The following is a 27,162-nucleotide window of genomic DNA, read 5'->3' on the forward strand; positions in this document are numbered from 1 at the left end:
TTTATAGAGTTTACATTTACATTGTATTGTTTACATTTTTCCAAGTCAGTGGCCCAGGTTTTGCAATAGCTGGCACTGAAGCTATCAGTGCTTAACATTATTATGGTGGAAATCAGATTTTTGGCATTTGCACCATGCAGAGTAAAACATGAAAACTTGTGTTTCCCAATTTTCTCTGGATTTTCCACCTATGTCGCTGTTTTCTCTGACGGCAAACACGGGCTGCAAACCACCCCAAAAAAATATTTTGCTAGAGTACTGTTCAGAGAAAATAGGAGGTGCCTCAACTTTTTTTTATATAGCATAAGGGTATGCCATAACATTAAAGGGTGGGAACATTGGTGTAACGGATAATATATTGGCATGGATAGATTGGCTAGCTAACAAGGAACAGTAGGCATAAATGGCTCATTTTCCGGTTGGTAGGATGTGATGAGTGATGTGCCATCAGTATTAGTGCTGGGGCCTCAACTCTTTATAATTTGTTTAAATGATTGGGACGAAGGGATCGATGGTATGGTTGCTAAATTTGCTGAAGACACAAACATTGATAGGAAATTAAATTGTGGGAAGGACTTTAGGAAGCTAACAAAATAGATGAGTTAGGTGAGTGGGCACTGATCTGGCAAATGGAGTGTAATGTGGGGTTGTCGATTTTGGCAGGACACAAAAAAAGGCTCATTATCAAAGCGGTGTGAATTTGCAGAATCCTGAGATGCAGAAGGATTTGGATGACCTTGTGCATGAATTGCAAAAGGCATGGCAAGTAATTAGCAAAGCTAGCAGAATGTTATAATTTACTGCAAGGGAAATTGCACACTAAAATAGGGAAATTAGGCTTCAGTGATATACAGCATTTGTGAGACCACATCTGAAGTACTGTATACAGTATTGGTTTATTTAAGGAAAGTTGTAAATGTATTAGAAGCAGTTTAGAAAAGGTTTACTAGGTTCATTCCTGGGATACGGCAGTTGCCTTATGAGGAAAATTTCAGCAGGCTAGGCTTGTATCCACGAGTTTGGAAGAGCAAGAGACATCTTGATTGAAACATGTGAAATCCTGAGGGGATTTGAAAGAGTTGATATTGAAAGGATGTTTTCTCTTGTGGGAGAATCTAAAACTCGGTCAAAATAAGTGGTTCACCCATTTATGACAGCGATTAGGAAAAGCATTTTCTTGCAGTGTTGTAAAACTTTGGAATTTTCCTCAAAAGGTAATTGAGGCAGTCCTTGAATATCTTAAGGCACAGGTAGGTAGATTCTTGATAAGATGGTGAACGATTATCTGGGGATGATGGGAAAGGTGTTGAGGTTATAATCAGATCAGCCATGATCCCATTGAATGGTGGAGCAGGATCGAAGGGCTGAATGGCCTACCCCTGCTCCTAATTTGTATGTTTGTGTTTTTTCCTGTTGTAACACCACTATGTCCCTACATAGGAAACTAACCTAATATCTTGAAAAGTTAATGTAGAAAAATGCTTTAAAAATGTTATGCTATTGAAAACACACCAACGCATCTATGTTTACAGACCTAGTTTCTGGGAAGGAAAACCTAAGCCCCGAATACCCATCATATGAAGAACAATGCAGACAGCAAGCACAGAAATTTCAACAGGAAAGTCAACAGCTCAAGAAAAAGCTGGAGAAAATGTGTAAGCAGCTTCAGTACACTGTTGATGAACATAAAACTGAAATTCAACATCTTAAAGGTCAGTACTAGGACAGTAATTCAACTGAGGCTAAGGTGATACTTACCTGAGGGTTAGTTAAGAAAAACATGCAAAGCCATTGGGCTGCCTTCATGTTTCTCCTGCCCTTATTAAGGACCACACCTTATTTATTTTTCTTATGGTATGACTGTATAGATCAGAAGTTACCGTTTCAATTTATCACAATTTTTCACTACGTTCTACATAATTTTGTTCCCTGCATCCCAGGGGTAGTCTGAGTAAGCTTTGGAAATCATCTCCCTAAACCTATGTGTTATTGCTGTACCTGATTATTGATACATCTATATCTGCTTCACTTAGCTCTGATTCTGTTAACACATTTTCAGCTGTCAATCAATGTCTGTTATTAGTTTCAAAATTATGAATGCTTCCCAATGGTCAACGTATACAACCCCTGTTTACACTAATAAAAACAAAATATAGGAAATGTGCAGCTGTACTCGCAGCATCTAAGCGGAGGGAGCATTAACATTTTTGGGCTGACTGCCTTTCTTCAGGACTGGTAAAGGTTAAAGATGTAACAGGTTTTAAGCAAGGTGTTTACTGCACAGTAATTAGCACTGCTGCCCCTCAGTACCAGGGACCTGGGTTCAATTTCAGCCTTGGGTGACCTGTGTGGCACTTGCATGTTCTCCCCATGTCTGCGTGGGTTTCCTCTGGGTGCTCCGGTTTCCTCCCAGAGTCTAAAGATGTGGAGGTTAGGTGCATGGCCATGCTAAACTGCCCCTTGGTATCCAAAGATGTGTAGGTTAGGCAGATTAGCCATGGTAAATGCATGGTGCTATGGGGATAGGGCAGGGGCTAGACCTAGATAAATGTTCTTCAGAGAGTTGGTGCAGACTTGATGGGCCGAATGGCCTCCTGCACTATAAGAATTCTATGATTCAAGTACAGAGGTGGTAGAAAATAAGAGAGAGTCTGAAATAGGATAGAAGGTAGGAGATATCAGATGACTAAAGGGATGGTAGTGCATGGCAAGATAAGGTGGGAAAAGAAGCAAAGGTGCAAACATGAAAAGCTACTTATCACCAAGAGCTGTGTTAAAAAAGCAGAAAATGGGGCAGAGATTGTGATTTGAAACTCAGACCTTTTGAGGCTGTAAAGTACCTAATCGATTAGGGAGATGTTTGTTGGTACTGGTGTTGCACCTATAACATTCAAGGCTTCTCTGCTGCAACCTCCAAAAAAAATAAAGATGTATTTGAGAACAAGCCCTTAATGTGAAGTGGGGAAAAGGTTACCTAGTTATAATGGCCATATGCTAAGGATGTGGAAGGTATTGATCCATGTGGCAAGGCATAAATTCACAGAATGAGGATTCTTGTGCCTGTGGTAGGAAATGGCATTTTCAAGACCTCTTGGAGATCAATTAGTTGGGTTTTTTATTTTGATTTTAATAAATTTTCCACTCTTGTGATCAAAAATGGTGTTCAAACCACCTTGTGCATTCAAAAATGTCTGAAACGTGAATTCTGACATATATGCTACCCAGCACAAAATCTGTCGATACATAACTTTATGCCAGCAAGAGCTTGTGTGATGTGATTTTCTGAGGCAAGCTAAATTTTTCATGTCCTTAAGAAATGGAGCTGTGGTGGACTTTCCACTTGAGGCCTTCAGTTCACAAAAGCAAGAATTCCCTTGATCTTTCCCCTTATCTAATAATTGGAAAATAATTTTCAAATTCTTCTATCACTATATTTCCTAGAGGAACATGAAAGAACCATAAAGATTATGCAAAATGAAAAGGAGGATCTTGTAAGAAGATTGAAAGAAAATGAATCAACTAGCAGTAAAACGAAGGCTTGGTATGTTCATATTCTTAGTCTGATAACTCTCAAAGATTGCAGTGCATGTTATTTTATATCTCATAGGTTTGTTTTCTTTTAGTAATTAAGTGACATTAAATCTCACTTATCTGTTCGTATATAATTAAGTTTGCGATCCTGCAGTGCATTCCCAGAAGACAGTTTCTTTAATGGTTTTCATCACGAGCCATACAGTACATGAATCCCACCTTTGCGGTTTTTCATTGCAATATTTTGTTTTCATCTCAGAATTATATAAATCCTTATTTTTGTGGATTTTGCTTTTTAGTTCTTGACATTTCACTGTGTTTTTGGCACCAATTTGTTCCAGAAAAGAATATTTCAGGTTTTTTTTGAGCAAGTAGTTGGGTTGAATCTCACCTTTCTATGCTGACTGTATGGAGTTAAGTTTTTATATCATGTAGGGGTTTCGAACAGCTGGTGGCAAACAACAGTGGGGATAATTAAACAAACACTCAATGAAATAAACTTAAACTGAATCAGGCGGACTCGAAAGGAGCCTGGTTTGTAAAATTGTAGCCCTGATTTTTCCCTGCATATTTCCTTTAGTATAACTTCTTTCATGGACTGTGGAATTGCAGAATTATAGCTACTGTAGTATATGGCATAAGTGACACTTTTGTGGTTGTGTGCACCTGTATGTCAGTGAGTAGGAAACCAGGCATGACATGGATGGTACTAATGCTCCATTATACCTTTGCTCTTCTGCATATTTATTTTTATACGGTGACCTTCTCCAAGGGTATCAAAGTCTTGCTTTCTGCAATTGAGCATAGAAAACTATTTTTTAGCCTTACCTTGGTGTTTTATTCAATTTTGACATATTGCAGAGTTGGATATAGGCCCTGTGTTACACAGCATTGAATCTGTCTTTTTTACACTTCCTGGTTCTATCTCTACACTGGAGCATTACTGAAATGAGCAAAGTGCTATTTTGTGGTGCAAATCCCTGCCTATCCCAGATGAATACAGCTGTTTCAATTGTTGCTCATGTCATTTTAATGAACAAATACTTAAGTAACAGAATTCCACACCCTCCACACACATGCACACTACCTAACCTAATAGGTCGGAGCAAATGCACATGGAATCACAAATTGTGAATATTCAGGTTGATGATGAGGTAAGATTACTCTCATTCAAAATTATAGTGGTGTTCAATTTGCCTATGAATGTTAATCTCCAGATATACTTTATTCTGGCTAGTTTTTAGTTTATTTTGGTTCTAAAATTTGGGTGATCCTGCTGCAGTAATATATTGTACAATGAATGGTATTGGGAGCAGGCCTTCAAATTTTGGGATCATTCAAGTATCTACCTATATGTTCTATGAGGATGCCACAAGGAACAGCCTCCGTACATGTCAATCAGTCACCAGACCAAGTCACAGATATGGTCACTATTCACAGAATATGAAGGTAGAATAAATGTAAATCACTATGGTCTCAGGCAAGTAAATCTTGGGTATCAAATTTAATTAGTCATAGTAGACGAGATGAAGCCCAATAAAATAAGTACTCTTGTATGGAAAGCTTCCTAACATGATTTATTGTTCTAGGACTTTGCTATTTCATACATAGATTACATAGAACAGTACAGCACAGTACAGGCCCTTCGGCCCTCGATGTTGTGCCGAGCTTAGTCCGAAAACAAGATCAAGCTATCCCACTCCCTATCATTCTGGTGTGCTCCATGTGCCTATCCAATAACCGCTTGAAAGTTCCTAAAGTGTCCGACTCCACTATCACAGCAGGCAGTCCATTCCAACCACTCTGAGTAAAGAACCTACCTCGGACATCCCTCCTATATATCCCACCATGAACTTTATAGTTATGCCCCCTAGTAACAGCGACATCTACCCGAGGAAATAGTCTCTGAACGTCCACTCTATCTATCCCCCTCACCTTATAAACCTCTATTAAGTCTCCTCTCATCCTCCTCCGCTCTAAAGAGAAAAGCTCTAGCTCCCTCAACCTTTCCTCATAAGACCTACCCTCCAAACCAGGCAGCATCCTGGTAAATCTCCTTTGCACTCTCTCCAATGCTTCCACATCCTTTTTATAGTGAGGTGACCAGAACTGTACACAATATTCCAAATGTGGTCTCACCAAGGTCCTGTACAGTTGCAGCATAACCCCATGGCTCTTAAACTCAAACCCCCTGTTAATAAACACTAACACACTGTAGGCCTTCTTCACGGCTCTATCCACTTGAGTGGCAACCTTCAGAGATCTGTGGATATGAACCCCAAGGTCTCTCTGTTCCTCCACATTCCTCAGAACCCTGCCATTGACCCTGTAATCCGCATTCAAATTTGTCCTACCAAAATGAATCACCTCGCACTTATCAGGGTTAAACTCCATCTGCCCATTCGTCCCAGCTCTGCATCCTATCAATATCCCTTTGCAGCCTACAACAGTCCTCCACCTCATCCACTACTCCACCAATCTTGGTGTCATCAGCAAATTTATTTCATGTAATATCAATTGTGCTTTCAGAGTTTTTCCATTTTTTTCTCTCCTTTCAGTTTACAGGAAAATTGGACCTCTGAAAATTCATGCAAGTTAATCCCTACAAAAGGATTAGAAGAAATTCGACATCAGTATTTGAGGGCTGTGGACAAAATTAAAGGTAATTACAGCTAATCTGATGGTTGCATGCAAGATACCATCACTAAGCGGCACTGTGAAGACAAATTTCATCCTCTTAAGTTGTTAACCAGAATATTTCCAATTCATCCTTTGTGACTGTATTCCTCGTTTTGAATTTGCTGTCCAAAGCATATTGTCATATTTATCCATTTAATGAATTGCAAAAAGATTATTATCAATATGCCAGCCAGCATCTGTTAAGTTGTTTACATGTAGAAAAACATTTGGGTTCCTGTACCACTCTCAATTAGCTGTATCGTGTCTTCTCTCCTATGGTTAAAATTAATTAAGGATGTCCATGTTGGAATGTGAAACAACTACCTTATGTATAGAATGAAAATCTGGAGAAAGGCAATGCGGTTCTGTTTGGAAAAAGATTTAAAGGGACAGACAGCCTAAGTGGTTCTTCAGTTAATAGGAAAGCTTAATCCTTCTCCTTAGTATGTGGTGACTAATTTGATTCAAAGTGCCAGCATTGACTTAGACATTGAAAAAATAGTCTGGACCGTTTCTAGCTGTTGCAGGCAGTGGGCTGGGTTTAACTCGCCAGCCGGCCTGCAGAGGGAGCTATTGCACATGTACAGACCTCTGATTCTGCACATGCGCAATTCCAACAACAGCCCATTTCCGGCGAGAGGCTGACCTTGCTGGAAATCCGGCTCTCGTAAAATCACGAGAGCTGAGAAATCGGGCGTAATCATGTAAAATCGCAGCCAGAGTGCTAGTTCAACATTTCCACCATTTCTTTGTTTTCCACCATCAGTTACCCAGACTCTCTGAGGACCAGCACTAGCTTTGATTACTCTTTTTGTTTTCCTATTTAATATTTGTAGAAACTCTTGGTATCCTGATCTTTTTATATTACTAATTAGCTATCTCCTCGTACTCTTCTTTCTGCCTCCTACCTTTTAATCATTCTTTGCTTCTTGAAATCTGTCCAATCTTTTGACAGATTTATACAGTGATTCTTTCAATTTCTTTAACTTAGCAAAGACTTAACAAAGTCTTTAACTTTCTTATTTTACCTTCATTAGACTAAATCTGAGAGTTATTAAATATCTGCTTAAAAGTCTGCCACTGCAACTCTATTGTTCTACCTTTTAACCTAGTTTCCCAGTTAATTGTAAACAGCACTGCCTTCATACCATCACAGTTACCTTTATTTAGGTTTAAAACACTAGTTATGGACTCATAGTTCACCTTTTCCATTGAACATGAAGTTCTATCATGTCGTGATTGCTATCACTTAAAAGATTCCTTTACCATGAGAAATTGATTAATCTGATTCATTGCATGTTACCAAGTCTCGGATAGCCTGCTCCCTGGTTGACACTAAAACCTACTCCTCTAAGAAATTGTCCTGTAATTAAAGACTGCATACCCTGTTAGGGGGCTTACAAACTACTCCCAGAAGTGACCTTTTTCTTTACTCAAGCCAAAGTCATCTCTTGGTGCTGAACTAATGTCATCCTTAATTACCGGAGCTACTCCACCACCTTTTTCTAGCTTACTGTCATTCCGATGTATCAAATTCCCTTCAGCATTCAGCCTTGGTCACTTTTCAGCCATCTCTCTAATGCCTGTCAGGTCATACGTATTTATCTCTATCTGTGCTACAATCATCCTTTTTGTTACAAATGCTATATGCATTTGGATACAGGGCCTTAAACTCTTTTACAATTTTTTTACGATCTCTGGCCTTATCTGCTGGACATTCTTATGATTTCATAGAATCTCTACAGTACAAAAGGAGGCCATTTGGCCCATCAAGTCTGCACCAACCAAAATCTCACCCAGACCCTATCCCCGTAACCCCACGTATTTACCCTGCTAATCCCCCTGACACTAAGGGGCAATTTACCATGGCCAAACAACCTAACCCTCATGGTTTTGGCTGTGGGAGGAAACTGGAGCACCTGGAGGAAACACATGCAGACAAGGAGAGTATGCAAACTCCATACCTATATATGTTGTATGTTCTGTCCCTTCCTGTCACACTCCAGTACTCATCACCTAAGTTGCTGCCCTGTTCTATTACTTTGTTGTTTCCCTTTACTTGTATTTTATCTCATGATCCCTTTTCTCTACCATCCTGGTTATACAATTTGCCCGAACAGTGGTCCCAGCACAGTTCAAATGTAGACTGTCCCAATGGTACAGCTCCCACTTTCCCATGTATTGGTGCCAGTGCCCATGAATTAGAACCATAGAATCCCTAAAGTGCAGAAGGAGGCCATTTGGCCTATCAAGTCTGCACCATCTCTCCAAAAGAGCATCTTACCCAGGCACCCCCCCTGCCATATCCCTGTAACCTTGCACATTTACCCTGGCTAATGCACCCCACCTACAAATCTTTGGACACTAAGTGCCAATTAGCATAGTAAGGGATGTGATTACCTGCTGGAATAAAGTATCCAGGTAACTCCCCCCTCCCTGATATGTCACTGTATCCACAGCTCATCCTCCAACTCCAGACTCTGTGCTGAAGCTCCTCAAGCCACAGACACTTATCTGCAAACATGTTTATCCTGAATCACAGTCTTCCAGAAACTCTCACATTCTACAATTACAACACATTACATGCACTGCCATCCTTTTTTGATTTAATTAATTTTCCTTTTTCATACATTCTATTTAGTGCCCCTTCTTACCACCACTTAACTGTACTAATTTAAATTTTTGTAATAGAATAAACCTTTACTGTTTAAAATATTTAATGTACATTTCTCTATTTTAATTTTCAGTTATATACACATGCTTCCCATGATTAGTGACTTAGGTTGTGGGTTTAAGCGCCACTCTATAGATTGGAGCACGCAACTTAGATTTACACTTCAGTGCAGGACTGATTTAATTGTGCAGTCAGAGACATTAATGCTAGGCCCTGACTGTCTTCTCCATGTGGTGTAAAAGATTCCATGGCAATATTGGAACAAGAGCACCAACTTCTCATTGTTTTTGTGAACCTTGTAGTGTACAAATTGACTATCAACTTTACAGTACATGGCCTTTTCTGACCTCAAGACATCACAAAGTGCGTCATATCCAGTGAAGTATTTTGGGGTACACTTTATAAACGTACATTATTTCTGTCTGAGAGTTGAATGTCTTTACCTCCTATCAGAGAAACAAAGTTTAATGCTGCAATTTTAAGCTCTGACATAATTTAATTGTGTATCCTGAGATCTTTTCCTTTCGTGCAGGAGACATGATGCGTTATATTCAAGAGAGTAAGAAGCGAGCAGCTGAAATGATTCGTGCAGAAGTATTGAGGGAACGTCAACAAACCGCACGAAAAATGCGAAAATATTACTTGACCTGCCTCCATCAGCTCCTAGCAGACAATGGGCAGAATGACGGGTAAAAATCTTTATGGTGCAGTTTCTATTAGACCATTGTTTACTGTGATTTCCAATATATTAATGATATTTCATGGTGACGAGCTACCAGTTTGGGATTTTAACAAGCATATTTTTGTTATTAATCCCTATAAACCCGTACCAATAATCCAGTCTGAAAAGCCCAATTACAGAAACTGAAGTTTATGATAATTTGACAATTGTGGGCTTAAGAGCCAAGTTATTTATACCAGCGGTATTGATTTATATAAAAAATTTTGAATTTGTTTCATAGTGCTGAAAAGAGGATTATGAATGCTGCTAGCAAACTGGCTGCAATGGCCAAAGCTTTAGAAACCCCTCTTCCAAATCGTAAGCGTGATAAAACTGAAACTCTGGCTGGTATGTATGGTATTTTGGAAAATTGAATCTTCAAATTTTCATTTTTATATTCATTGTTTATTTATAAGGTTGTTTCTGTGAGTGTTGTGTTTTATGTTTTGACTTTATTTGAAATGTATGATGTAAGGGAGTCAACCAAACTCATAAATATAATTTTGCTGATTTTCAGTGGCATGTTGGTCCTGTGCTCTTATGCCAGGAAGTAGTAAGGTATCTACCATTGGTTTCAAGATATAAGTTTTGAAGCATCTGATCCAAAGAGTAGACATTCCTTAAAACTGCCATGCATCTTCACAAAACAGGCTATACAGACTGCCTAATCTCTTGCACCCTGTTATAAGTTAGTAAAACATGTGTTTGGGTACGAATCAGAAACCCCAAGGTATATTGCAAAGTTAGACTAGACAAATGGGCACTGTGTAAAACAGCTGAATTTTAAACAGCTGTCGGAAGGGCAGTGAAGCCGGGTTGCAGGGCTGGCCAGCGACTGGGAGACCAGCTGTGCGGGGCCACTGCGCCTGCATCGATATCCGCTCTGACAGATCGGCATGTGTGCAGTTGTCTGCTCAGCGCTATGCTGCCAGCCTCTCCAACAGGAATAGGCTCTGATTTTCAGCGTGAATCTCTCAGAGGCACTTTACAGTGCTCAGAGTGTGGGAGATTCATTTTGAAAATCTCACTCAAAAAGTCAGCGGGAGTTACTCCAGTTTTATGCGTATTCGGCACTTAGAATTTTTTTGGGCTGGAAAAAATAGGGTTTTAAAATTAATTTAGTGTCACTGGCTAGACCAGCTATGTTGCCCGATCCTAGTTGCCCTTCAGCAGATGGTGGTGAGCTGCCACCTTGAACCACTGGATAGATAAATTTTTGAACAGTAAAGGAATTAAGGGTTATGGTGAGTGGGCAGGCAAGTGGAGCTGAGTCCACGAAAAGATCAGCCATGATCCTATTGAATGGCGGAGCAGGTTCAAGGGGCCGGATGGCCTACTCCTACTCCTAATTCTTATGTTAATCCCTGAGATGTAGGTACACCCACAATGCTGTAGGATGAATGCAGTTCCAACAACACCAAACCTTGACACCGTGCAGAACAAAGCAGCCCACTTGGTTGACACCCTATCCACCGCCTTCATCATCCACTCTCTCTACCACCAATACAGTGTGGCAGCAGTGTATACCATCTACAAGATACACTGCAGCGATTCACCAAGGTTTCTTTGACAGCACCTTCCAAACCTGTGATTTCTACCACCTAGAATGACAAAGGCAACAGATGCATGGTTACACCACACTTGCAAGTTCCCCTCCAAAACATTCACCATTCACTGACGGAACTATATTAATGTTACTTCAATGTCATTGGATCATAATCCTGGGACTCTCTTCCCAATAGCACTGTGGGTATACCTACAGCACACAGTCAAGAAGGTGCCTCACCACCACCTTCTTGAGGGCAATTAGGAGAGACAATACAAAGCTGGCAATGCCCACATCCCGTGAAAGAATGAGAAAATAATATGCTGTGTCAACTTGTACACTGCGATTTATTGTATATTTTCCCAAGCGAGAGTAGAAAAAAACGTAGATAAAAAGGGAGCTTTAAATTAAAACAGGTGCCTGTTTTATACTTTAAATTATAATGTCAAGTGTCAGCATTGATTCAATAAATTAAGTTGGATTATGTGTAAGACCATCATTATAGAAACTTTAACCCATTAACTTTAAAGTGAGGAATGTGTATTTGATAATGTAGTCTACAGGTTAGTAAGTGATATAAAAAATTAAAATGCACTATATGAATAGATAACAAATGGCATGGTAGTTGGCTTTGATTAAGTGTGTGTTAGAATGTATGAAGATTAAACCTTCAAACCCCTGTCTTTTAAAATTTTAATGTGTCTGGAGTATAATAAAAGGACATGGGGCGGCACGGTGACAGTGGTTAGCACTGCTGCCTCACAGCGCCAGGGGCCTGGGTTCGATTCCCAGCTTGGGTCATTGTCTGTGTGGAGTTTGCACATTCTCCCCATGTTTGTGTGGGTTTACTGCAGGTGTTCGGGTTTCCTCCCACAGTCCAAAGATGTGTGGGTTAGATGAATTGGCCGTGCTAAATTGCCCTTTAGTATCAGGGGGACTAGCTAGGGTAAATGCATGGGGTTATGGGGATAGGGCCTGGGTGGGATTGTGGTCAGTGCAGACTCGATGGGCCAAATAGCCTCCTTCTGTACTGTAGGATTCTATGATTCTATAATGGCAACAGTATTTTAGTGGCTGTGAAGTACTTTGGTCCAGCCTGTAGTTGTGAACAGTGCTATGTAACTGCATGTTGTTTTTCTTATCTGAATTGTGGCTAATTGCTGTTATCATTACTGTGATCTATATGATGAAAACTAACTGTTGCAAAAAAGCTGTCATTTGGTGTTTACAGTTCAGGCAGGATAATTTCCTATGTCAACTTTTGTATTGTGTCTGGCTTTCACTAATACCTGATGATATGACTCCCTTTTTATTATGTGCCAATATTGGGACTTATTGCCCAATGTTCTAAGTTTTCGTGTGGATGTATTTTTTTCTTTTTGTATGCATGTGTTTTATCATTTGTTTTCTTCTACCTAAAGCACCTCCAAATGTGAAAAGTTCAGAACAATCTCCGGTCATTTCTGAGAATAACCACGAGGCCACTGGATCCATGCACATGCAGACAATCCCTGGTGAGAAACCATCTTCTAGTGAAGACCAGGTCCGGAGATTCAGAAAACACGGAATAGGCAGTGAAATTCATAAAGCATGTGTGGCCCGCTCTATGAACAAGACTTTATATGGTCCAACTGCAAAGAATGGCACTCCAGATGAAGAATTCTTTACAAATCAGAAACAAGTTAACATTCATAAGACTGAAGGAAAGTCTGGCATTTTACAAAAGGATACTGTCTTGTTGCACGAGATGAAGACTGGCCAACAACTGAATGGTGCTATGTCAAAATCAAAGCTTCACAAAGCCGCTAGTATTGCACATTTTCAGAACTCACCTAAGTACCTTTCCCAAATGTGTCTTAGCAAAGCGCATAAGTTCAACTCTACTGATAGTCTTACAGACAGAGCATCTTTGTATATGGCTCACAATCAGGACGGCGTCTCGCCCTCAAAATGTTTTGTACATTATTCAGAAGAATATGTCTGCTCCAAAACTATGACCGGGGCATCAAATGATGTGCAAGAAACCCCCGAAAGAGATGATGATTATGTTTCCAATCTTGAAACTATTACGTCCTGTAAAATGGGCACATACAATTTTAGACAGGCTGAAGGAAAAACATGCCATCTAAAAGATTGTAGCACTCCTATAATATGCACAGGATCAAGTGGCATTTCCAAGCCATCGTCATCTACAAACTTGCCACATAAAGCTATAATGGAAAACGGTACTGCGCAAGTGTCACCTTCCATTTCCTCTGTAGCCTCTGAAATGAGCTCTCTTTCAGACACAGAGCATGCTTGCATTTCAAGTAAAACATTCCCAGTTGTGTCAAGGATGCATGGAGAACAAACACAAAAAGTTACAGAGAACAGCCTTTCTACTTTTAACAGGGACCAGTTTAATATGAGGACAAAACCTCATCAATATATTACGTGTATTGAGCCTGAACTGGAACTGAACGATGAAATAGTAAAGACAAGTAAGCCATACCACGTGAAAGAATATTCCCATAAGAAGTATCCATCACGCATGTTCCCCAAAGTAGACATGGACAGTGGATTTGACAGTCCTTTTCTTAACACATCTTGACTAACAAAAATGATCTTGCAAACAAATCCTCTAATCTTTGACACCTTTATGCCACTGGAGTAATTGTATAGGTTTCTTTGAGTAACTTGTTAATGATTCATGATTTTGCTAAATAATACTGTAATATATTTGCACTTATTTATGTTTCTAAAATCTATTTTTGTACCACAAACCGATTTGTTTTGCTGTTGGTTTCTATGTTCTGATGTTTTTGGGGACAAAATGTTTATTTTAAGATATCATGCTAATAAAGTGCTCTTTTTAATAAGTCTTTGTCTGAAAGTAGTTTAAACACTGAGCAGTAATTTATTGTTTCTCCAATTCCGTAGCAAGTGTTTTTAGTTGCCTAATTCACTTTTAAGGGGGTCTGTTTATTCTTGATCTGATTTTTTTTTTGTTCTGTGATGTCTTTTATAATCAGGATGTGGAGATGCCAGCGTTGGACTGGGGTAAGCATAGTAAGAAGTCTCTTAGCACCAGGTTAAAGTCTAACAGGTTTATTTGGCACTAGCTTTCGGAGTCTCAGGCTCCTTCATCAGGTGAGTGAAGACTTGTGTTCACAAACAGGTCATATACAGACACATAGTGTCTTCAATAGAGATGCATAAAGTAGTTGAAGCATGCTTCCTCTTTTTTTATTTTTCGAAAAACTGAATCGATACTCTGCAGGATTATTTTACTTTCTTATAAATCCTTTTTAAATGTATCCCATGCGACATTAATGGCCTTGTTCTCAATTCCCATTTTTTTATTTTGTCAATAATCCTCCCATTTTCACTGCTTTTCCCTAATTATTTACACAAATTAGGTTAGCAACTATGTGGTGGGGTGGGGTTTATATTTATTGCAATCCCCGTGGAGGCCACTATCCTGTGAGATGAATTTCCCAGTGACAGAAATCAAAAGACAAGATTTCACCATTTTAAATTTCAAACAAACTAAAATCAACATGGCTGCCTGTTAATTAATTTAATCTAATTCATCCAACTAAACAAAAAAAATACAGGTGTGGGAGCAATGTGACATTTCTTTGGAACTGAGAGGTAGGAATGGGATTGGTTTTGTGCTCTTGAAAAAAAAAAGTAGGTTAAGGGCAGAGCAGATGTAGGAAAAGAGGTCAGGCAGAGGTTAGAAAACCAGGGACCTAAAATGACAGATACGTCATGGAACTTGGGCAAAGGAAGTAGTAATCATTCTAAAGACATAGCTTGATCAGAGTAGTGTTAGTAGCAAGATGAAGGACAGCACTGTCTGAAACCAAAAACTTGAGAACAAGATACTGTTAGGGAACCAGATCAAAAACCCCCAGGTATATTATGAAGCCAGACTAGACCTCAACGACTTTTCTATTTTGGCTTAAGGATAGGATGTTTCACTCCAGGTGTGATTCTACTGACTAACTAAGAACATAAGAAATAGGAGCAGGAGTAGGCCATCTGGCCCTTTGAGCCTGCCCCCGCCATTCAACAAGATCATGGCTGATCTGAAGCGAATCAGTTCCACTTACCCGCCTGCTCCCCATAACCCCTAATTCCCTTATCGATCAGAAAACTATCTACCCGTGATTTAAACATATTCAACGAGGAAGCCTCCACCACTTCAATGGGCAGAGAATTCCAGAGATTCACTACCCTCTGAGAGAAGAAGTTCCCCCTCGACTCTGTTCTGAACCGGCCCCCCCTTATTTTGAGGCTGTGCCCTCTAGTTCTGGTTTCCCTTCTAAGTGGAAAGAATCTCTCCACCTCTACCCTATCCAGCCCCTTCATTATCTTGTATATCTCTATAAGATCACCCCTCATCCTTCTAAACTCCAACGAGTACAGACCCAATCTGTTTAATCTCTCCTCATAAGCCACACCCCTCATTTCCGGTATCAACCTGGTGAACCTTCTCTGCACTCCCTCCAAGGCCAATATATCCTTTCGCAAATAAGGGGACCAAAACTGCACACAGTACTCCAGTTGCGGCCTCACCAGTGCCTTGTACAGTTGCAGCAAGACCTCCCTGCTTTTATATTCTATCCCCCTCGCGATAAAGGCCAACATTCCATTCGCCTTCTTGATCACCTGCTGCACCTGCAGACTGAGTTTTTGCGATTCGTGCACAAGGACCCCCAGGTCCCTCTGCACAGTCGCACGATGTAATTTTTCTCCATTTAAATAAAATTCCAATTTACTATTATTTCTTCCAAAGTGGATAACCTCACATTTGCTAACGTTATATTCCATCTGCTAGATCCTCGCCCACTCGCTCAGCCTATCCAAATCTCTCTGCAGACTTTCCGCAGACTAGGGAGCTTTTATCAAAACAAACGTTATTTAACAACACCTTAACTATAACAAATTAATTAGTTTCACCTTTAACAACTGAACAATTATTAAGATACTAGTCTTAACTGCTAACCCTGCAGACCTATCACTACTAGTTCCAATCAAGCAATATTTATAGGCTTAAACCCCTCTTTAAGATTCGTTGGCAAAACACAGGCATACTTGCTTGTAACTTGGGTTTCAGAAAGCCTCTGGAGAGAGAGAGACACACACATTTCTTCTTGCAGCTCCAGGCTGCAACTCTTTTTTAAAAATGAAAATGAAATTGTTAATTCTTGCAAGCTTAGCTCCTCCCATTAACTGTCCGACCATCACTGAATGGTTTGGGTCTCACCTGGGCCACTCGGCTCTTGAACCTTCCTTCCATCAAAAGATTATAAGTGACGACGTTTGTTGATCATTGCACAATTTTCACCACCATTTGTGAGTCCTCAGACACTGAAGTTGTCGTGTCCTATTACAGCGAGACCTGGATAATATCCAGGCTTGGGCTGACAAAGGGCAAATAACATATGTGTCACACAAGTGCCAGACAATGACCATCTCCAGTCGTAACCATCTCCAATCTACCCATCATCCCTTGACATTCAATGGCATTGCTATCACTGAAGAGGCTCTGATACGCTTACTGCCCTCGAGGCACATGCTAGGGCCCTTGCACATCGATGCATACCTTGGTTACCCGAACCTATTTGGGTGGAGTAATATCCTACTGGTCTTAGTCTATCCCCATGCTGCTGAGCCTCTGGCGGCTTGAATTTCATCGTTCTTGTGATAGAAAATATGATCAAAACAAATCAGATCCAAAATGGTCCCTGTATGTTGTGGATGCAAACCATAAATATCAAGAAGACAAAGAATAACTTTCAGCTTTGAATTTTGTTTAATTTTCATCAATAACAGCACATATGGGTTAATTCAAAGCAAGCCTAAAACACATTCCTGATGGTATTATGAACACACAAGAGGATATATTCCTCCATACAGCTCAAACATCGTACTCTAAGCTTTGAGTGGATGTCATGCAACCTTTAAAATTGCAAAGTGATTTGATTTATTATTGTCAATATACAGTGAAAAATATTTCTTATGCGCTATACAGACAAAGCATACTGTTCATAGAGTCATAGATAGAAAAAGGAAGGAGGGGCTACAAGAATGTAGTGTTGCAGTCATAGCTAGGGTGTAGAGCAAGATCAACTTAGTATGAAGTAGGTCCATTCAAAGCTCTGATGGTAGCAGGGAAGAAGCTGTTCTTGAGGTGGACGTGACAAAACTTTCTACTTGACAGGACGTGGGAGCATAAATATAAGATCATTACTGACAGATTGAAGAATATAGAACAAATATATTTACACAGTTTCAAAAAATGGGAAACTTGCTATTGTATGGAAATTAACAAGACAGCATTGCTGCATTTAAAAACAGGCATTCCGGGGTAAGGGCCAAGATGAGGAGCGGAAATTAGAGTGGGAGAAAATTTGCGTAAAATATAAGTATCGATGTTAATTACAAGGTTGTGTTGGAAAGGCTGGGGTTGTTCTTGGAGCAAAGATTATTGTGGAGAAATTTGATAGAGTACAAGATTATGACAGGCTTAGATAAGAGAGGCAACAAAATTATCCCAAGACTATGGAACACATTTAAGACTTTGGACAAGAGATGCAGGGGCAATGTGAGGAGGAACTATTTTACACAGCAAGTGGCAATGATCTGGATGGAATTTGCTGCCCACAGGGGTGGTGGAAGGGCAAATTCGATGGACACTTGAAGGAAATAAATTTTCAGGCCCATTGGAAATGGGACTGAATGCATTGCTCCACAGGGAGGCAGTGTGGACTCAATGGGCCGAATGGCCTCCTTTGTTGTGGCTTGGTGACTTTATAAAAGTGGAAAGACATTTCACATACAGTAGCCAAGAAATGAGACATCAGGCGGCCGCTTTCACTGTGCAGGCTGGTGGCAGGCAAACGGAAAGTGTGGTACCTCCTCAACAGACTGCTGGGCCCATTGAGGTGCCCCCATAAAGGTTTTCCCTCCCATTCTGTCTACCCTCCTCCCTTTGCACCCCTTGATGGGGTTCTTTTGCCCACTTTGCTGGGGTCTTTCAGCCTGGTCTCAGCAATATCTTCCCCCATCACACCCATTCACTGTTCACTTGGGTTTTGGTTCCTCAGCATCGCCCTAGTGGACCAGAACACTATCGGATGTTTGATTGGCCAGTAGCTCTGTTACACTGGCTATTCTGCTATCAGGGAAATGAAGGGGTGCTGTCCAACTCGTCTCCAATGAGCATGGGCAGGTTGAGGATTATGACTCCCACACTGAAATGTCGGGTAGATGAATTTCTAGCACTGTGGATTGGTATAGTTGCTAACTGTGATTAATTAGAAGTTTAAAGTACAACTTTCAGAACTCCTGTACTTTTCACAACTTGCAACCTGGTTCTGGAATGATGCAATAATGTTCATCTATATTGTGGACACATGGGAAAGGTGGAGAGCCCTATGCACAGTTTGATCGTGTAACACCAATTGAAAAACAATCAATCAGTCGCACATCCATTAAAGCATCTGCTATACAGAAAATACACACAAATGTCATTTTATTGGGGTAAAGGCTTACACTGAGTTTGATGTACAATGCTCAAACCAGTATGATTTGCTGACTTACTTGGTTAACTTACACAAGGATATCAATGTGTTGCCAAGGCCCCTTCTTGATAAACAAAGGCTGTATGAAATAGTTGCAAGCATCTACCAATATAAAGGTAAATGTAGTATGATGCTTGGACAGTGTCTAAAGGATGACATAGACCATGCACAGTGATTCTGTTATTAACTAGGCTCCAGAGGAATGGAATCCATCATGTGCTGCATCTGACGAATCTGTTTCTGTAACTGCTCTTTATCCTGCTTCATTTTTGCCTCCAGTATGTGTCTTAAGGATCCAATGCTATCGTAAATAGCTGAAAAGCCTTAATAGCAAAAGACAAATCATCAAAAGTGTAAAGCATGGCATCAAGTGTCGTGGATACAAAAGAACATTAGAAGAAATTCTAAATTATACATTGGATTTAATACCAACAAAATACTGTGGATGCTGGAAATACTCAGCACATCTGGTTGTAACCATGGGGAGAAAAACAGAACTAATGTTTCAGGCGAAAGGTCCTTGACCTAAAACATTAACTCTGTTGTACACAGATGCTGCCAGACCTGCATTCCAACATTTTCTGTTTTTTTATTTTGTATTAGATTTTCTAGAGGAGATTCCAATAAACTAGATTAGCAGGAATCTGGTTCAATGACTATTGTGGGAATAGATCTTCTCCGCACAAGTGAAAGGCAGCTAAGCTTTCAATTTGAACAAATCTCCGATGCCCCAGAGGATATCGGCACGCCTTATCCCATTGAGACACACAGACCTGGAGATCCTGAATCTGGTCTCCTAGGCTGAGCTACATTAGGTGATCTCAGCAGGATTGCAACCGACTTCCTTGGCTATGGAATAGGAAAGTCACTCGAGTTTCTCACTCCTCACTGCTATTCACAGGTGTCCCTGCTGAAAAGCACCAGCATGTCAATAATATTGTGTATTGTATTGAGCTGGACTGTGATGCTACACAAAGTCGAGCAGCTTCTCCACAGCCTCTTGTCTAAGTTTGCACATTGAGGAATTTGAACAAAGTACAATATGCTTGCTAGAATGAGACTTGACAATTTAATAACAGGGAGAGAAGGTTTGGACAACTTTCCTTTTTGAAACAAATCCTTATACATGACATCAAGTTGGCTTGTGTGTAAATTATGGAGCCATAAAAACACTGATTTTTATCTCACCAACATTAGTTTCAGCTTCAATGTTCTCTATTTCTTTCCATATTTTTTTCTCCGTGTTAACGATGACCAGATTCAGTTTCTTCTCCACATGTTTTATGTCGTGGAGCTCCGAGTTCATTTTCTGTCCCGCTTCTAATTTGTCAAGTTTCACGGACAGCTGGTTAATCCTCTCCTCAGTTGATTTCTCGCTGCTTTCCTAACACAAACAGAAAGTCACATCTCCATTACAGAAAACAAACTGACAGTCACAAGAATACATCCGGATCTGGCACGAAGGAAGATGGCTGTGGTGATTGGAGGTCAATGATCTCAGCTGCAGGACATCATTGCAGGAGTCCTTCAGGGTAGTGTCCCAGGCCCAACCATCTCCAGCTGCTTCATCAATGACTTTCCTTCCATCATAAGGTCAGAAGTGAGGATGTTTGCTGATGACTGCACAATGTTTAGCACCACTCACTACTCACACTCCATCTCCAATTACAATTAGAGCCAGACAATATCCTGGCTTCGGCTGACAATTGGCAAGTAGCATTCATAAGAAATAGGAGCAGGAGTAGGCCATCTAGCCCCTCGAGCCTGGCCCGCCATTCAATAAGATCATGGCTGATCTGAAGTGGATCAGTTCCACTTACCCGCCTGATCCCCATAACCCCTAATTCCCTTACCGATCAGGAATCCATCTATCCATCTCTCCACCTCTACCCTATCAAGCCCCTTCATTATCTTATAGGTCTCTATAAGATCCCCCCTCAGCCTTCTAAATTCCAACGAATACAAACCCAATCTGCTCAGAGTCTCCTCATAATCAACACCCCTCATCTCTGGTATCAACCTGGTGAACCTTCTCTCCACTCCCTCCAAGGCCAATATATCCTTCCGCAAATAAGGGGAAGTTGAACAGAGGGATCTGGGAATACAGGTACAGAATTCCCTAAAAGTGACGTCACAGGTGGATAGGGTCGTAAGGAGTGCCTTTGGTACATTGGCCTTTATAAATCGGAGTATCGAGTATAAAAGTTGGAGTGTTATGGTAAGGTTGTATAAGGCATTGGTGAGGCCGAGTTTGGAGTATTGTGTACAGTTTTGGTCACCTAGTTACAGGAAGGATGTAAATAAGATTGAAAGAGTGCAGAGAAGGTTCACAAGGATGTTGCCGGGACTTGAGAAGCTGAGTTACAGAGAGAGATTGAATAGGTTGGGACTTTATTCCCTGGAGCGTAGAAGATTGAGGGGAGATTTGATAGAGGTGTATAAGATTTTGATGGGTATAGATAGAGTGAATGCAAGCAGGCTTTTTCCGCTGAGGCTAGGGGAGAAAAAAACCAGAGGGCATGGGTTAAGGGTGAAAGGAGAAAAGTTTAAAGGGAATATTAGGGGGGGCTTCTTCACGCAGAGAGTGGTGGGAGTGTGGAATGAGCTGCCGGATAAAGTGGTCAATGCGGGGTCACTTTTAACATTTAAGAAAAACTTGGACGGGTTCATGGATGGGAGGGGTGTGGAGGGATATGGTCCAAGTGCAGGTCAGTGGGACTAGGCATAAAATGGTTCGGCACAGACAAGAAGGGCCAAAAGGCCTGTTTCTGAGCTGTAATTTTCTATGGTTCTAATACTGCACACAGTATTCATGCCATACAAGTGCCAGGCAATGACCACCTACAAGAGAGAATCTAACCATTGCCCCTGTGACATTCAATGGCATTACCTTCACTGAATTCCCCATTATCAACATCCTGCAGGTTACCATTGACCAGAAACCGATCTGAACCATCCATATAAGTACATGGGGATCAGTTAGCTCAGTTGGCTGGACGGCTGGTTCATAATGCAGAGTGATGCCAACAGCACGGGTTCAATTCCTGTGCCGACTGAGGTTATTCATGAAGGCCCCGCCTTCTCAACTTTTCCCCTTCCCTGAGGTGTGGTGATCCTCAGGTTAAATCGCCACCAGTCAGTTCTCACCCTCTAAAGTGCCTCTGGTCATCTGGGGCTATGGCGACCTTACCTTATATATATATATATATATATATATATGTACGTATTTAGTTGTTGTAGTTAATAAATACATTTAACCTACTTTAGATTATGAAAACGTCATTAAGACCGACCAAACGGTATCCAGCCCCCTACAACACCTTTTTCTGCACTTTAATGTAATACTTACAGTTTTATCTTTCACGTTTAAGGAGATTAATTCTATTTGATGCAACAATTCCTGCTCCTTTTTAGTTAGTTTCTGTTCCAAATGGGAACAACTGGACAAAACCTGATCCTTGAGGTCTTCAGTTATGCTCTTCATCCTTTGAAAGATAATTTGTGACATTTTCTGGCAACTTAGAACAAAAGAGCAAATAAAACAGAGTTGCGTATTGCTATGGGTTGTACCTGTCTGAGTTATGACATATCCATTGCAATCCCCACAGATCTACTCAATGGGGATATCTTGATCGGCAGTGGGTCCCAATGTCGATGGTGGCGGGGCGGGGGGGGGGGGGGGTGGCAGGACTGCACAATGACACTCCAAGATCTCAGCAGCTGGTTTCACCAGGTGAGAGCAGGCTCTCTCTTCCTCCCCCACCAGCGAGAATCATACCCTGGCTCTTTTTAACTAAGAGCCGCATCATTGCGACTGGGAGCTCGCCCAAGCATTGGCGCAATTCTCTCCTGTTTCACGCTCGTTCAGCATTTAGAATCTTTTTCATAAAATTCCACCCAACCTTTCCGATTAAGTTGATTTATTAGTGTCACAAGTAGGCTTACATTAACACTGCAATGAAGCTACTGTGAAAATCCCCTAGTCGCCACGTTCTGGCACCTGTTTGGATACACTGAGGGAGAATTTAGCATAGCCAATGTATCGAACTAGCACGTCTTTCAGACTGTGGGAGGCACCCGGAGGAAACCCACACAGACACGGGGAGAACATGCAAACTCCACACTGACAGTGACCCAAGCCAGGAAACGAACCCAAGTCCCTGGTGCTGTGAGACAGCAGTGCTAATCACTGTGCCAGGTACAATGAGCTGAAGGCCCTCCTTCTTTGCAGTGTGTATCTGTGATAAATCAACTCTGTATTCATCTTGTTCTAAACTCAGAGTATGTCTTTTCATTGTGAAATCTCTCCCAATCCTACATGAACAGAGCGTGTGGACTATACAGCCAGATCCACCAACACAACTGGAGAACTCGGAGCGCAGGCGAGGGGACAAACTGGCTCCTCTGAAAGAGTGCAGGATCATTGGGGACTCTCAAAGAAAAAGGGGGATGGGAGAGGATAGGCTGTTTAGAGGGCACTCAGGACATTCATTGCCTGGTTACCATATGGCCAAGTGCTTGTAGATCACTCACCCCTGATGGAGTGTGAGGTGGACACTCACCTAATACCCAGCAGATGGGGCTGTTCACTGTTCCGTTCCCTAGTAATCTTGATCTTCATTTGTTGCTCTCTAATAGATTCTTCAGCTCTCTTTAAAAGTTCTGAAATCTGTTGAAAAATCGATACAGTGCAAAATAAACATAATGGAGTCGGAATTGTGTCATGCTCTCTTAAGGCAGTACGGAAGCACAGTGGTTAGCACTGCTGCCTCACAGCTCCAGAGACCCAGGTTCGATTCCCAGCTTGGGTCACTGTCAGTGTGGTGTTTGTACATTCTCCCAGTGTCTGCATGGATTCCCTCTGCGTGCTCCAGTTTCCTCCCACAGTCCGAAAGACGTGCTGGTTAGGTGCATTGGCCATGCTCAATTCTCCCTCAGTGTATCCGAATAGGTGCCGGAGTGTGGCAACTAAGGGATTTTCACAATAACTTCATTGCAGTGTTAATGTCAGCCTACTTGTGACTAATAAATAAACTTTAAGGATGCTGAATATAACAGCTTGAATATATTTAGAGAAATCGGTCCCTGTGTCTTATTAATATTGAATAGTTGGGATACCAGTTTTAAGTTGTTCTAATTAGGACCTTGAGAATAGTGTGTCTGTGATGCTATTTAGAGGCAGCCTTGCATCTCTTAGGGGGGAGGCATAGTTTGATTGCAGCTCTCTTGAGCCTGCGTGGGCACTGCAGACATGCCTGAAACAGATGCTAAACGCTGCCCATCCCTCTGAGTGCTCAGATGCTTCCGCAGTGTGGGGGTGGTCTTATCCGGTGGGAGAGGCAGGCGCTGTTCCCACTGCAGTTACTGAAGAGGATCCAGATTAGTGGCCTGGTAGCAGTGGCTTGAGTTGGCAGAGGAAGTCAATGATCGAGCACTGCAGCCAAGGCAAGAAGATCAACAGGCTGAGAAGGTTGCTGTGCTCGGGCTCAGAACTCAGTCTACCCTGCTCTCTTGTTTTCCCCGCCTCTGTGCTACCTGTAGCCCCGCAGCTCACAGACCTTCCCTCTCTGTTTGTCAATCAATATACTGCACCTCCTCCTGATTCTGCTCACACGCTCTGCCTCTCCTACTCTATTGCATCCCTCATTTCCCACAGCTCTGCCACCATTCTCACCATTCAACCATGATATGCACAGCGTCAAGACATCTCATTCAGCGGCCACCAGCACACCCGCTTCCATCCTCTGTAGCACATGGTGCATAATATGAGGAAGCAGATTGGCACAGGAGCAGGGACAGCCTACATCCACATCCTGTGTCCACACGAGGAGGAGATCCTGGACATTATGGGCAGTGGTTGAGTCAGACTTCCGACCACTAGCGAGTTTGGAGGATGGGTCGCACAGATATCTTGTTCTCTTGCTCTCTTTTTTATTTCCTTCCCACTCCAATATCACTTTGCACATTCTCCACAGCAGCTGCTTTCATCTCTCTCTCTCTCTTTCTTTTCCTGCATACTCTCAGCAATAACACAACAAGTAGAAGCAGGAATAGGCCACCCCCAGGCCCTTCAAGCCTGCCCCGCCATTCAATACGATAATGACTAATCTATGCCGGCCTCAGCTCTTTTTCTGTGCCACTGCCCCATAGCCCTCTATTCCTCGATCTATCAAATATTTATCCACCTCCACTTTAAATACTTCCAATGATCCAGCCTCAACTATCCTTTGGGGCAGAGAATTCCAGAGATTCACCACCCTCTGCGAGAAGAAATTTCTAAGCACCTCAGTTTTAAATGACTTGTAGACGATCCCTGCTCCTTTAATTTAGGCTCAGAAGTTCTACAGGTTCCCCGGCAGCAGAGGAGGAGAGTGGCATTATGAAAGAGGCATCATTCGATCTTACCCTGGCAGATACCAGCACAGACACTAGTGCACCCAGTCTAGTTCACAGTTAGGTCTGATGGGCCTGGGCAGAGATAAACCGAGCATTCATGAATCTAAGGGCAGAAACAATGCAAAAAGCGGCCTCCTCCAAAGAAGTACTTGCAACCGAGGCCTGCTGCAGACCTCCAACAGTCCAGACCTCAGCAGAATGATGGCAGTATGTCCTGGGTTCAAGGAGGGGAAAGTCAACCATCGTTTCTGTTTCTGACTGGGCTGCACAGTGGCACACTGGTTAGCACTGCTGCCTCACAGCGCCAGGGACCTGGGTTCGATTCCTGCTTGGGTCACTGTCTGTGTGGAGTTTGCACATTCTCCCTGTGTCTGCGTGGGTTTCCTCCGAGTGCTCCGGTTTCCTCCCACAATCCAAAGATGTGCGGGTTAGGTGGATTGGCCGTGCTAAATTGCCCCTTAGTGTCAGTGGGACTAGCTAGGGTAAATGCATGGGGTTATAGGGATAGGGCGTGGGTGGGATGTGGTCAGTGTAGACTCGATGGGCTGAATGGCCTCCTTCTGCACTGTAAGGGTTCTATGACTGCCGTCTAGCATTGCTGGAAATGTTCACTTAAGGACAAGATTGAGTTTGGTCATGATGAAATTCATTGCTGAATGGCTTGCTAACCACCTACTACTGGGAGTGTACTTACTTCACATATAATTAATAGCCCTTTAGCGAGGCACCAGAGAACGATCTGTGGGACAATATCTCAGCAAGGGTTCAAAGTAATCAAGAGAGGGAGGAAATTGGTGCAGAAAAATAAATTGCAATGAACCTCTCCAAAATGTTGAATGATTCTTGGGTAACTCAATAAGCTTCCTTTTTAATGCAAATACTTTAAGCAGTACTCACGATTATAATAAATTGACTTGAATTCTTTCCTTTCCCTGGTAATTATTATGTAACACTGGTAAGGCACCGTGTAGACAATGAGACACAATTTCCACGGAGCATTCTGCTGTTTCTGTGGGATTTCTGTCAATTCCACTGGGATCAACAGTGGCTAACACTCCTGTCCGTCGGTTGAAGGTTGTGGGTTCATGGCCCACCCCAGAGCATCGAACGCATAATCGAGTCCGACACTCCAGTGCAGTACCGAGGGAATGTCGCACTGTTGGTGGTACCGTCCTGTAACTGAGATGTCAAACTGAGCTTCCGCCTCCCCTCGCAGGTGGAAGGAAAAAATCTCACAGGGCTATTTCAAAGGAGGAGTTCTCCCCAGTGTCTTTCAGCCAAGATCAGGACAAACCAGATGACCTGGTCATGATCACATTGCTGTTTATGGGGCCTTACTGTGTCTCCTACATTACAATGCTACTGTACTTTAAAAGTATTTCAATGGCAGCCTTGAGGATGTGAAAGGTGCTACATAAATGCAAGATTTTCTTGCTTTCTCCTGCTGAATTTACAGTGGGAATCACTGGTAAAGCTGTCAGATTCTGACACATACCTGCGATTAAAGCTGTGTTTTCTTTTGCAGCACCACACAAATCTCTGCAATTTGCACAGACTTAAGTTTTGGAATAAGGACCCAATCTGAAGACTTCCTTTATGCTCATTAAATAAACAGTAATAATAATTTATGCCCCAGCGTTAGAACCGTTCACCAACAATAATGTAATCATTTCCTTGTGTTAAATATTTACACAGAGCGGCTGAACAATGCGCCATTCACAGAAATTGTAAATCTATATGGATGAATTCAAAAACTGCGCTCTGTACAAGGTTAAATGGCGCTAAAATTCTCAAAAGGTTAGTTCGCAATCCTGGAACCTGATGCAACTCGGTGCGAGAAGAGGGAGACTTCCGTGCTTAAAAGTGAAACAGAAAGTCAGTTTCAGGTGGAGTTGTGGAGTTTGACTGGGAATAGTTTCAGCATAATATAAAAGATGATTAATTTTTAAAGAGACATTTCAGAAAAAAAGTAGTTCTCAAAAGGCGAAAAGTTCACATGGTGACGATATTTTGGTTCTGTTTAAACATTTTGTGAACCAAA

The 27,162-nt window shown here is 41.7% G+C and overlaps 2 protein-coding genes across 2 annotated transcripts in view; one reads left to right on the forward strand and one right to left on the reverse strand.

The window, feature by feature from the left end:
- cep152 (centrosomal protein 152) overlaps positions 1 to 14,004 on the forward strand; it is a 58,497-nt gene extending 44,493 nt beyond the window's left edge. Inside the window, exons 23-28 of the mRNA XM_078241407.1 lie at positions 1,533 to 1,712; positions 3,442 to 3,541; positions 6,090 to 6,193; positions 9,417 to 9,573; positions 9,847 to 9,953; positions 12,573 to 14,004. Coding sequence (XP_078097533.1) covers positions 1,533 to 1,712; positions 3,442 to 3,541; positions 6,090 to 6,193; positions 9,417 to 9,573; positions 9,847 to 9,953; positions 12,573 to 13,741 — 1,817 coding nt within the window. The 3' untranslated portion in view covers positions 13,742 to 14,004. The remainder of the gene's footprint in view (positions 1 to 1,532; positions 1,713 to 3,441; positions 3,542 to 6,089; positions 6,194 to 9,416; positions 9,574 to 9,846; positions 9,954 to 12,572) is intronic.
- A 4,764-nt stretch (positions 14,005 to 18,768) lies between these two features.
- Positions 18,769 to 27,162, reverse strand: part of LOC144511022 (protein FAM81A-like) — a 37,415-nt gene continuing 29,021 nt past the window's right edge. The window contains exons 5-8 of the mRNA XM_078240996.1: positions 23,288 to 23,394; positions 22,075 to 22,210; positions 19,914 to 20,109; positions 18,769 to 19,048 (exon numbers count right to left, since the gene is read on the reverse strand). Of these exons, the coding sequence (XP_078097122.1) occupies positions 18,909 to 19,048; positions 19,914 to 20,109; positions 22,075 to 22,210; positions 23,288 to 23,394 (579 nt within the window). The 3' untranslated portion in view covers positions 18,769 to 18,908. The remainder of the gene's footprint in view (positions 19,049 to 19,913; positions 20,110 to 22,074; positions 22,211 to 23,287; positions 23,395 to 27,162) is intronic.

The sequence above is a fragment of the Mustelus asterias genome, chromosome 24 (assembly GCF_964213995.1).
Source record: "Mustelus asterias chromosome 24, sMusAst1.hap1.1, whole genome shotgun sequence".
NCBI classification, from domain to species: domain Eukaryota; kingdom Metazoa; phylum Chordata; class Chondrichthyes; order Carcharhiniformes; family Triakidae; genus Mustelus; species Mustelus asterias.